The sequence below is a fragment of the Monomorium pharaonis genome, chromosome 8 (assembly GCF_013373865.1).
Source record: "Monomorium pharaonis isolate MP-MQ-018 chromosome 8, ASM1337386v2, whole genome shotgun sequence".
In the NCBI taxonomy this organism is placed as follows: Eukaryota; Metazoa; Arthropoda; class Insecta; order Hymenoptera; family Formicidae; genus Monomorium; species Monomorium pharaonis.
In genome coordinates, this window is record NC_050474.1 from 22,729,786 (window position 1) to 22,742,415 (window position 12,630).

At 33.5% G+C, this 12,630-nt stretch overlaps 1 protein-coding gene and 1 long non-coding RNA gene across 2 annotated transcripts; one reads left to right on the plus strand and one right to left on the minus strand.

Moving 5' to 3' along the window:
- Positions 1-579: 579 nt before the first annotated feature.
- LOC105839352 (coiled-coil domain-containing protein 1) lies at positions 580-6,598 on the minus strand. The gene is made up of 6 exons (XM_012685610.3): positions 6,374-6,598; positions 4,649-4,736; positions 4,122-4,307; positions 3,827-3,916; positions 2,626-2,794; positions 580-2,471 (listed from the first exon to the last, which is right to left on the minus strand). The coding sequence occupies exons 2-6, from the start codon at positions 4,722-4,724 to the stop codon at positions 1,325-1,327; spliced, it is 1,668 nt and encodes a 555-aa protein (XP_012541064.1). The 5' UTR covers positions 4,725-4,736; positions 6,374-6,598; the 3' UTR covers positions 580-1,324.
- On the plus strand, positions 6,390-8,640 carry LOC118647074. The gene is made up of 2 exons (XR_004964383.1): positions 6,390-6,526; positions 6,597-8,640. It is a non-coding gene; the product is annotated as an uncharacterized LOC118647074 (long non-coding RNA).
- The last annotated feature ends 3,990 nt before the right edge of the window (positions 8,641-12,630 follow it).

A 12,630-nucleotide genomic window follows, 5' to 3' on the forward strand; every position in this document is an offset into this window, starting at 1 on the left:
TATATTACATAGCTATTTTTTATATTATAAAATTTTAATTAATAAAAACATTCCTCTTCCAGTAGTAAATCTGATTTTTTCACATTTTTACTTATATTTTTAAAATTATGAAAGATCAAGAATATCAATCCTTAATTTTCAAATTTAATAATAAACATATAGGTATTAATTTAATCCAATGTTATCTAAAATAATGCAACAAAGAGGCAATCGTTCTCGAACAAACAAAGAGATTTCGTTTCACATCATTTCATCACGTAAGAAAATATCAAAGATAAGATTCCGTTTTTCTTAAAGTACTATGTGTTATTATCATGTCTGAGTTGATCATCAAAATCTGTGCTTGTTTGTCTACTAGAATAAAACTCTTATCTTTAATGTTATCGCAGAACAATGTTCAATGTCAAATATTAAATCTTTCTTTGCGTAACAAAAAAAACTTAATTAGATGGTTGCTGTGAAAATAAATTTAAATTGGTATATTCTATTTAATAATTTTGCTATTACTGATTTGAATTTGATTATAATAGAAATTCGTCAGTTGAAAAGAAAATAAATAATTATAAAAGGCATGATACGTACAATATGTAACGCGTTATATTTATTTATTTATTACAGAGTCAATAAATAACTTAATAAATACATAAATAATAAATATTTATTTGCTCTTAATAAATAACATTAAACTAATCGAGCAATTTATTATGGCTGAGGTCACGAACAATATATAAGTCTTCCTTACAAGCAGCATCTTTTAAATTCTCGCATATGTAAAAATCTCTTCTTGGAGATTCTTGATCTCTTCTTAAAAGATCTTGTTTCCAAGATCTAAAAATCTTTTATGCAACTCTATTTGAGCCTCTTCTTAAGAAAGCTCTTCCATCTTTGCTGTAAGATCTCATATCAGTCTCCATGTTATTTAATAAATAAATTAACTACGTGTAAAAAAAACAAAATAATTGTGATAGCAAAGTAAACCGCTTACTTTTCAGTAATAAAATCAGTTACAAATTATTGTAAAATTAGCAATCTCTTTTACATTTTATTGTTGTAAAATAGTTAAAATGTCGTGAGAGAAAACACACATCCATGATTTTTAAGCGTCATCAGAAAAACACGCCGAGATACGTTGACTCTTGTAATCTTATCATTAAAAAATAGGTTGCACTGTCACAATTATACAATCCACCGAATCTTCGACAAACGCTCCGTTAATCCGAACAAAACACCTCAAGTTTTGTCAGACCAACGAATTCATGACCAGATAAGAAGGATGAGCTTTCTTCAACTTCCAATTATTCTACTGACTGGAGCGATGCTTTGTTCAAAGCCTCGTGATCTTGCTTTGACGATTTTTACTGGAATGCCTCTCTCTGGCAAGAAGTCCAAAACCGTAATCCTCGTCGTCGTGTTTGTCGATGTTAGTCTGATTGGTCTTTGTATTTTCCTTGCTCTTCTTACTTTTTCCAGTACCTATAAGGGCACTCAACACAGCGTCTTCCTCTTCATCATCGTCGTCGTCATCATCATCATCATCCAAAATGGCAAGGTCCTCGGCCTTCTCGTCCTCATCATCGTCGTGTTCCACTTCCTTATCATCGTCCAGTTTATCTTCGTCCTCCTCGTCTTCGTCTTCTTCATCATCCTTATCATCATCGTCATCATCATCAAGAATTTCGTCATCTTCGTCATCATCGATATCTTCGTCGTCGTCATCTAAAATGTCATCGTCGTCATCGTCTTCGTCGTCTTCGTCCTTGATGGGCTTCTTTGCTGGCTTCTCAGGATCATGAATGGCGTTGACGCTGGTCGACGTCACCGTAGGTTTCTTTTTGTCTCCGATGACTCCTTTCTTCACTTTATTAACGGTTGGCGCTTTGTCAGGCTTCGCCGTATACACAATTTTATTAGAAGACTCCGTGATCTGTTCTTTGTTCTCGTCGGTATTGTCTTCGGTGTTGCTCTCCGTCAGCCCTGTATCTTCTTCCTCTTGTTCTTCTTCTTCTTCTTCTTCTTCTGCCTTGAATGGTTCTTGGGTATTGTCGTCGTGTTCCTCAAAATTACCTTCTTCATTATTGATGGAAATGGGTAGCTCATGCTCCTCTAACGGTGCAGGAGTCGTTGGTCGCGCCAGAATTGGTATAGTGAATTCCAACAACGGCGCCGAGGTGGTAACTTTAGTTTGCGTCGGCGATTCATCGTCGCCACCGAAGATATCCAGTAGGGCACTGAAACCCAACGGGTCGTCATCATCATCGTCGTCGTCGTCATCATCTGATACCTGTGCATCAACTCCTGAGGCATCGGAAACAGTATTTTGGATGGGTCTTTCATCATCCTCATCGTCGTCATCGTCATCCCCACCAAGCCCGAAAAAATCATCATCATCATCGTCTTCCTCTGAAGTACCGTCTGTCTCGACAGTCGGAAGTGGTTCAGCTGGTCGAAGCTTTAAACCGTCTGGACCAAATCTAAAAGTCATTTAAATTACGATACGCTGCTTATAATAATATTTTATCAATAATTTATATATTAAATCTTTTTAGCTAGAAATTTTTCTTGCGTCTATATAAATTTGGAAAGAAAATCTAGATCTCTATTATTGTTACACTTTTATTCAAGTACCTGAAGCAACTAACACGAAGAGTAGCTTCCAACTCGGTAGGAGATTGTAATTCCAGACCGAGGCATGCTTTGAAGTGATTCTTTGCATCACGTTGGATGGAATAAATCCTGCCGCAAAATTTGGTAAAGCCACCTGGTAGCGGTACGCACACAGGTTTCGGACTTTTTCCTAAAATTCATAATGTATGATGCACATACGTCACATAAATAATAAATCAAAATTTACGTGCAAAAATAACTAGTTAAAGTTAAAAATTAAATCATTCGAAATTAAAAGTTATTATAACTTTTTAGTTTTATTATTTTACTTTCTATTTTTCAACTAGTTACTGTTCAACTTTGATATTATTTGTAAATAGTAATAGCCAAAATTTGTCTAATAAATCGAAGTCGTCGAATACGATAAAAAAACGAATACACTCAACATTGACATCCTCGAAAAATCGTTTGTACAAATACTTTCGCTCCGCTAGACTGACACGAATTCGAGTGGCGCCTGCACGTCACCGCGCGTTGACTTCGTAATCCATTTTTTTTCAGGAACGCACACCGGAGAAATCGATCTCGCGCGTACGGAACTGGCACGACAATGTGAAATTTGTCCGATGTAACGGGGCAAAATTTTTTTTCTTTCACGCAGTCATTGCGAACACAGTTTCACGTTCTTTAAAAGGAAGTAAAAGTTTCAAATACTGTGTACGCGTATTCTATCGACAAGTCCCATTGACAGTGACATACACACACCGGTGAAAGTCGGATTATAGTTTCCTGAACGTTACATTAATATGTATCCGTCGAATGTTGATTCACGCGCAATTAACATACTTTTCTCGCTAATATTTTCAAGCGCGCGGTACACGTGCATGATTAATTTCTTTAGGAGATACGCGACATTAACTGCCTGCTAAACAAAAAGAAACATAATTATTTATTCAAGCCATCTTTCAATATAATGGCGGTATTATTTTAAATTATCTATATAAAATAAGGAATTATCCAAGAAATTGTCTCATTAGCAATAATTATTTAATAGCGTAATTTTGTTTCTTTATTTTTGTAATATCATGTAAAATTTTGTTTTTGGAAAAACTTACTATTTGCTAAAAATTTTATCTGTAATAAATAATTCACAAGATATACATATTAATTAATCAGAGAAAATGACGGGAAGAAAACTGTTACCATTACTGAACATAATTACCGTTAACAATCGTGCTGGTTAATATATTATCACCGAAGCTCAACTGGACTGCCAAATTATCACCCTGAAGATACTGCAACGAGGCGCATCCTAAAATTTCAGATACAGAAATTCTTTCATCATTTAACACGTCATAAAAATATATAGAATAAATTTTTAAATATACTATAGTCTATTTATTTTAGATAAAATATATGACAATTAATCAGACAAGACAATACTATGGATAACAAATGCATTATGTTTGCGGTTGCACTTTCATTTTTCAAGCATAATTATGTTGCGTGATAATTACCTGGTCCTTTCAACTGCACTAGCGGTATGTGAAAGTCCCGGCAGCAATTGCAAATGTTTTCGTTGCAGGTGCAATATCTGTTTACGCTATCGGTTGCTTGTTTTAACGACATCGTCGTTAAGTCTATGTCGCTTTGCTTCACATTATTTGCGGCACGAATCACTCGATGCGTTGTCTCATTACGATCTGCGAACATTTATAATTTGTGTAATTTTATTTCAGTAAATTTAGAATAGATTGTTTATAATTCAATTTTAAAATTACAAATAAATTTGAAAATCATATTATATAAAATTAAAATCACAAACTTTACAAAAGATACGTATAAAATTATTTAAAAATTCGATCCTTTCTCTAACAAATCTAACAAGAATTAGAGACAGTAAAGTAGGCTAACATGATTATTATTATACTTTTTTATTTTATGTATATACAAATCTAAATCAAAATTTTCAAGTGTTTTACATCTTTATTAATTACTTTTGCTTTCTTATTAATTATTTTTATTTCGAAAGTGTTTCTCTCACCAATTACTCGACCATAAGCCGCGAAAGCCACCAACAAGAGGATCAGTAACAGCTCGAAGATCGTCGACAGTCGCATTCTTCTACTATTCTGAAAACAATGCCAAGAATACATATTGCAAGCATAATATTCCACTGTGAAAAATCTTCATTTGATATGTAATGGCACGCACGTTTTAGTCTCATTCACAGTTTCTTTCGACTAATTCCGATAAAGGCATGACATTAGAAACCGTAAAAGCATTAAAGATTTTACGCGCGTGCCGACACGCAGGTATCAGAAAATACACCGAGATATTCTGAAGCACGAAATGTCGTTTTATACTCGATTTATATCAGCAATGTGTAAGTTAATAAGCTAAATTAAACTTTATGATTTACAAAATAAATTAGTCGAGTTAGTTTAAAAGTTGCACGAACAAAAATCTAATCGCTTTTTTGATTGATAAAATATTTAACTTTTCTAACTTTTTCACTAATATACTTGCAAAATTAAAGTTTTCTTAAAACTGTTTAATCAGTTAACAAGAATTTCCAAAACTTGAAAATCTTGACATAATTTTAAAACCTCTCGGAATATGTTTACATTTACCTACTTTTATTTATTTTACATTTACCTACTTTTGAATGATTTTTGAGATTACGCTTCTCAATTTTACGCAGAACGCGTTTAGCTTGTCACAAGCATTCACAAAGAGCATATTTAAAAAAAATAGTACGTTGAATGTGTTCCTTCCTTCGTAATTATTCCTCTCGCCTTTCCGTAGTCCTCGTCGGCGAACAATAGAGATACGTTCCGCTCATCAATCGTCGAGATAGAGCGGCAACTGCTACTACCTTTCTACTTCTTCTGAATTATTAAAACATCTCTACCAGAACCACCGCAATATTTTCTTCCTTCAGATGAACAATCGGACAAATCGTCCCAAACGCGCAAAACGCACTCTCCTTCCGGTTTCAAACGCGAGTTCCTTTCATACGCCAGCGACCGGTTGACCCAAATCCCGGTCACGGTCAAAGGCGTGCGTAGGAAAGGCGCTTACTCGAGAGACTCGGTTGGCGGACTTTAGTAGCACAAGCGAGAAGACGCGCGGCTTTACGTACAGGACAGACGCACTCTGTGTCGCCGTTATAAAACGTTGCGTTACATATGGTCAAGGTGCTGGACACGTCGAAGCGTAGCCTCGACCGTGTCCAGTACCTTGAGATCGATTCCTCACACGTCGCCGTGTATCGCGCGGAGGCCAAATCGCGGAAGTGACAGTGCGAGAAGTTAGATTCAGCGCAAATGGTGATCTATAAAATCACTTCTAGGACTTGCTTTATCCATTTGCGCTCGTGTAAAGACTTTACTAATTTGAAAGAAGGTAGATATATTATGTTTAATTTTAATGTGTGACGTCTAATCCTGAATAATCAAATGTCAGACGAGATTCTGTATAACGCATGTAAAGAAAACAATTTGTTTATTAATTAATAAAATGGAATCTATATTAAATAGAACTAACAAGTTAAATATATTATATATGTAATTCTACTAAATATAGAAGCTGCAAAGGAGACGTATTATTTTGTAAGAATTGCATACGTAATGAATCGCGTATTGTATTTAAAGAATCAATTGCTAATTGTGCGGGTAATTGATTTTTTAGTAAACGATCTCGTCGTTTTTATCGCGGTGCTCTTTCCAGATTCCCAAACGGACAAATTGTAGCTGACTCTACCCACCTGTGGATCGTCGAGAAGAAATCCGAGGGGGCACCCGTGCTCGTGCTCTCCTGTCTCCTGCACCCTACGGCTCTTTTTCCCTGACTCTTCGTCTTACGGAGGCCAATGTCCAACTGAAGATGCCGCCCAACTCCCCCCAAGGTTTCTTTAAAAGTCGGTCAGGCCACCACCACCTGTCCCCCAGGCCGCTGCTAGGATTATTAAACATTCTAATGCGCTCTAGGTAAATCAGAGACGGCCCCACGCCAACCACGTCGCGTTGTTCGCTTCCGATCCTATGTCGTCCTTCATCGGACTACGACGGCGTCGCCGTCGTCCCGACGACGAAAGCGGGAAGTCCACTTTTCCATCTCTCCGATGAACCGGTACCAGGCGCACGCGGTGCACACGAATGAATGAAGATGGTTCCGGATGATTCAACACGTACGAAAATATACGCGGGAGAGGGGAAAGTCACGCCGGTGATTTCCGATATCCTTTAATTGCGTCCGGATTCCGCAGAAAAAGCGACAAGCGAATGCCCCGGGGGACGTGACGACCTCCGCTTATCTGAACACGTTTAGATTGTTACCGTAAAAAGTTAAATGCCACAACAAATATTCTAAAAATAAGGGGTTCTAAAATTCAAGGGGTGGGAAAACACATTTTTAAAAAATGTTATGTTTCAGCCAAAATTATTATCTCTCTTATTTTTGGGAAATTAGACTTTATAAGGTTATATTTTAAATATTCTATTTTTTTTTTTATTATAAACCAGTCTTGCTTTATGTTATAAATCCAAATATTAATTTAAATCTTATTGTTACGCATGATTTTACGAGCAAGTTCTAATTAATTTGCGACCGTTATAATAACATGGCCTACTATTTCTCCCCACCAATAAAATTACATCGATGACTCGCAATGCATTTACGATTAGCACAAGTGATATCAGTTCTTTGTTCGCGTGCTAATTGTCATTCATACCATCGTTTCATATCGCACAGTTTCTGCTAACTAATAAATTTTTTTGTAATATGTCTGACAGCTGTTGAGCCATAAAGTACGTAAACAAAAGAGCAATGCAGTCTTAATAAATGAATTAAATTCTTTTTTAGTATCTTCTTCATTATAACAAACTAATATATATTCACTATATAATACAATATATATTTAAAAATATTATATATTATAAGCAATATACATAATTATATAATATATAAATTACTGCAATTTTGATTTTTTTCTCCTCAAAAAGACTAGCAGCTTTACCAAAAAAAGGAAATTAGAAATTAATGCATAGCAACAATAATTGACACCATTAATAGAATTATTTCAAATTTTCCAAATGTCTTCTAATTTTTTTGCTCTACAATCAACCGACACCATAAATTCGTGCCAGCAGCAAATACCACAGTTCGCGACACAAATTCTAACCGAAGACCCACTTTCGTGCACGTCCAGTCTCTCGCGGGAGTTTCGTCGTCATACGGGAAAAGAAAGAAAAGAGAAATATACGGAACGCAACGAACGACACGAGTGCAGCGCGAAATTAATGCAGGTGCTCGTACGCTCGTATATTCGTTCATTTGTTCGTACGTACGTTCGTTTGCCTCCGATCGATCCGCGGAATCGTGTTTTGGCGGTTAAGGAGGGGCCTTTCTCCGGTTAGTAGGTCGAAGAAAGTAGTGGCCAGGAGTGGTTCACCTTGGTTAATATTTGTTCGTTCGTTTTCAGATGCCTGGCCAGGTCGTACCAATAGCGATGGCATCAAACTTATCGCGAGTAGTTGCTTATCGAAACGCGATACTCCATTCCTTTAAGAATATCTCGATAGCATAAAAGTACGAGAATCTTGAGTAAAAATACTCAAAATTCACACAAATATGTTTTTCTACCAAAGAGATTCCAAATCCTAATTTCTAAACGTATTTCAGACGTCCAGCGGACTTTTAATATAATGTCAAGTAATTGCTTGTAAATATATAAGTTGGATTATTCTTGTGCGATGTTTTAAAAGAAGAGTGCAGATTTTTTTCAGCGATAGCGGATCGCGCGGAAGTTAGCATGGCGCATCGATTTGATCCCATCGCTACCCAAGCTATCTCGAATATGATAATTCGATCTTCGGTGGTTCCTAAATCGATGAATAAGACGCGCGACCCGGAAATATGTAGGTCATCTCGATCAGGCGGGGGGCAAACGAGTTTTTACGTAACGTCGTGGGGTAATCGTCATCGTTGGGATGCTGAGTCCCGGATTGCATCGCCTCACGGGAGGGAAAAAAAGGAAAAAAAAAAGAAGAGAGAATCGCGACAAGTGCGATCGCACTTACCGGATGATTAGATCTGCGATTAAGGCGGAGTAACCGCGTGTCTACTGACGTCTATGCACGGCGCTATTATTTGCACAATTATCTAACGATCCTTTCCGTGCGACGATGATCGATGACAGAGCGGATTACAAGCGAGTCACTTCCGATCGTTCCCTGTTCTTATGTAATTCCAAGAGCCCCCGAGGGTTCAATTGATTTCTTTTTTCGACCCGATGCATTTTTCAGAATGTGACGGAAATCTACATACACCTCGCAACCTTATCCCATGGTTTCCTCGAACGTCGCTCGACATATTTTGCCCACGTTTCTAACGCAAACAAAAAAAAATAAAAATTAAATTTTACAAGCGACTAGAGAAAGTCGCAGTTATAAGGAATCGGGTTTATTTCAGAAACCTGTGTGGAAATTTTACCTAGGTTGTAATCAGGGCCAAATTAGATTTTTTTATTTTTATTGAGGCCCAAGTTAGGACGCCTACCTTGGTTCAATATCGATTTGTCCCGCTTTTTAATCTAGGGCCTACATTGGTTTTTAAACTTGGGCCAATATAAAAATTCAGCTTGAGCAAACTAAAATATAATTTAATTTAATTTTAATTGAATTTAAGTATTTAATTTAATTGAATTAAGTTTAATTTAATTGTAATTTAAGTAGGGAAGGGAATGTAATAGGGAAGGGAGTGTAGTTTTAGGTAATTTATTATTTTATGAAGGGAATTTGGTAATTGTTAATTTATATTCTAAGTGGAATGGTAATGGGTGAAGGGGAAGGTGTTTAATTATGGAATTAAGGTTAAGTTTAAGTTGAGGGTAAGTGTAATGGGAAGGGAAGGGGAATTTAGGGAATTGTAATTGTAATTTGAAATTTATTTAATGGTAATGTTGTGAATGTTTAATTGTAATTTTAATTGTATGTTAATTAATTAATTTTAATTTTAATTTTATTTTCATTGATTTTAATTTTAATTTATTTTAATTTTAATTTTAATTTTAATTTTTTTACTTTTATTTTATTTTATTTTATTTTATTTTAATTTTATTTTATTTTATTTTATTTTTTTTATTTATTTTATTTTATTTTATTTTATTTGAATTTTAATTTTATTTATTTATTTTATTATTTCTTTTAATTTATTTAATTTTATTTTTATTTATTTTATTTTATTTTATTTATTTATTTTATTTTATTTTATTTTATTTTATTTTATTTTATTTTATTTTATTTTATTTTATTTTATTTTATTTTATTTTATTTTATTTTATTTATTTTATTTATTTTTATTTTTATTTATTTTATTTATTATTTATTTAATTTTATTTTAATTTAATTTAATTTAATTTAATTTTAAAAATAATTTTATATTTATTTATAAAATATTTTTTCAAATAATTAAAAACTTGCCGCTGGTAGTTTGAACCCGGGACCTAGGATTACAAAACTTGTACTCTATCTACTGAGCCAATTGACTTATTGATATTGGGTACTTGTAATTGTCTATATATACTTATTAGTACATTAAAATTAAAATTAGAATTTTTCGAGAAAAAATTGTAAGAGGCACTTTTATTGCAGATTCTTATTCGGAAAAATCATACAAACATATTAAACAAAAATTCAACTTAGAAAAAGTTGATAATTATTGTGTAAACAATGTTAATTAAAAATTAAAAAATTAAAATATAATTAAATAAAAAATAGCTTTGTGTCAAAAGTTATGAATGTTTTGGGCTAAAATTTTCAAGACTTTTAGAGAATAATAACCGCTACTATTTAAGCCCTATTACAAGAATTTGCCATCACTTGTCCATTTGTTATTAACAATTTAAGAAAAAAGTAAATTTTGGCAGTTTTTAATTTTTTTCTCCTTAAAAAATAAACCAATTGGAACGTTCGACGGCTCATTTAATAGATATTTTTAATACCTATAAGCTTATATTTTTTGTTTTTTGCTAATAGTAATAAATTTTTTTTTATTGCCAAAAAACGAAAATTTTTACCTTCTTTCATTGTGTACACAATAATTCCCAACTTTTTTCGAGTTGAATTTTCGTTTAATATGTTTGTATGATTTTTTCGAATAAGAATCTGCAATAAAAGTGTCTCTTACAATTTTTTCTCGAAACAGTGGTTTTTGAGTCTAATTTCCCTGTACTGTATATGTTATAAACTGACGCAATTATATTATTAATAAAAGCAGTTAAATTTTGCAAAATATATTAAAAATAAATAGCATTAATTTATTTACCTATTAATTTCATTGTTAAATTTGTCTTTTTCCATAACCTTAATAATTTGATGGAAATTGCAATCTATTTAGCACTAATACTTTGAAGCGTTCAAATGGTTAATTAGATGGTTAATTATGTTTAAGTTGGGCTTATATATGTAAAATAAATTGGGCCAAAACTACAGGATATATCATTGCCCAATTTATTATGTTTAATAAATAAATAAAAACAACAATTTTAAAATATATCAATTATTTATTATATTTTATGCATTATGTATTATACATATAATCGTATCGTTTAATCAATCGAAATAGATATCAGTATTTGCAAAACAGAAATGGTATTTTTAAAAAATCTTACAAAAACATATTACGAGTCTGATATCGGTTATTTGCAATTAATATTCTATTTAAAACTTTTGTTTTTCTTTACGATCTATTTAAAAGCCAAACATAGAAGACAACAAACTCAATAAAATAATAGATTTTATAAATAATGTATTAGCTAATTATTTCAGTCTATCAGACATGGAAAACGGTATGTTACTTTGAAATATTTAAGTCTAATACAATTAATAATATATTAAAATAATTAAAATATAAGAATTAAGAAAAAAAGCTATAACTAGGCAAACCTAACTGTTTTGGAGCAAACATCTATTTCAAACTAGGTCCTATACGGGCTGTAACCGGGCAAACCTAACTGTGAGTCTTGGGGAAAAAGTTGTAAATTTAAACCAGGCCCAATTCAGGCAAGCCCAAGTTCAAATATCTTAAATAGGCCCTGAATAAGCCCTGAATAGGTTTCAGTTCGAAAAGCCTTTATTTGGGATGTCTAAGTAACGCCCGTATGGGGTCAATATTAAATAGGGCATGCTTAGATGAATTTCCACACGGGAAGGAATGTTCCCCTTCGAGGGAGAGACTGTCTTTTCACTCGGCCCATTCCGTGGTCACGTCAGTCAGCACACATTTCGCTCCTTTTCCCATTTCTCGTAGTCACGCGTGTACGAACCGCGCCCACGCTCCGCACACGCGTCCAGAAAAAGGAAGATATCAAGAGCGCGACACGCGCTGTGCAATCGATAGGACGGAATCGTAAGTGATTTTGCAGTTCGCGAGCCGGAGATCGTGACTTTTCTTCAAACGGTGAAAGCCGAGGAGAGGACCCTCGAGCGGGGAAAAAGAAGAGAGGAGTCCCACGCGTTTATTAAATTAGAAAACACTCGCGCAAAGTAAGACGAGCCTTTTTGGGCGCGTTACACGTGTTAGAAAGTGCTTTTTTCGTTCACGGAAGTTTTACGTTGGTGATCCATACCAAAGCTTAGAGAGCAATAAGTTAGCAATGTCGATTAATATTAAAAAATAAAACGTTTGGTGATTTCACAAAGTTACGAGTACATAATTGTTCTGTGAAGTATTAAAAATAACTATCAATGTATCTTTTATCTTATCTTCCAGATATAATTTAAAGTTAAAATAATTTTCAATTTGTGTAAACTTAATGATAAAATAATTAAAAGGTTTGTCAATATAAGCAAGTATTAAATATTAAAATTTCAAATTTCTTACATGTCTATCAAACAATTGTAAATTAAAAAGAATATAAAAAAATGTTTAATGTATGTTTTTAATTATCTTATTAATACTAAGTACACTCTATTAAGAGTATTATAATTTTAAAGAAGAGATATTTAGAGAGTTTATTACAGA

Coding starts and splice junctions, on each gene's coding strand:
- LOC105839352 (XM_012685610.3), bottom strand. CDS start 4,724: ATGCGACTGTCGACGATCTTCGAGCTGTTACTGATCCTCTTGTTGGTG. Junction 3,917..4,121: donor AGTGCAGTTGAAAGGACCAG/GTAATTATCACG, acceptor CTGAAATTTTAG/GATGCGCCTCGTTGCAGTAT. Junction 2,472..2,625: donor CTTCGTGTTAGTTGCTTCAG/GTACTTGAATAA, acceptor AATGACTTTTAG/ATTTGGTCCAGACGGTTTAA.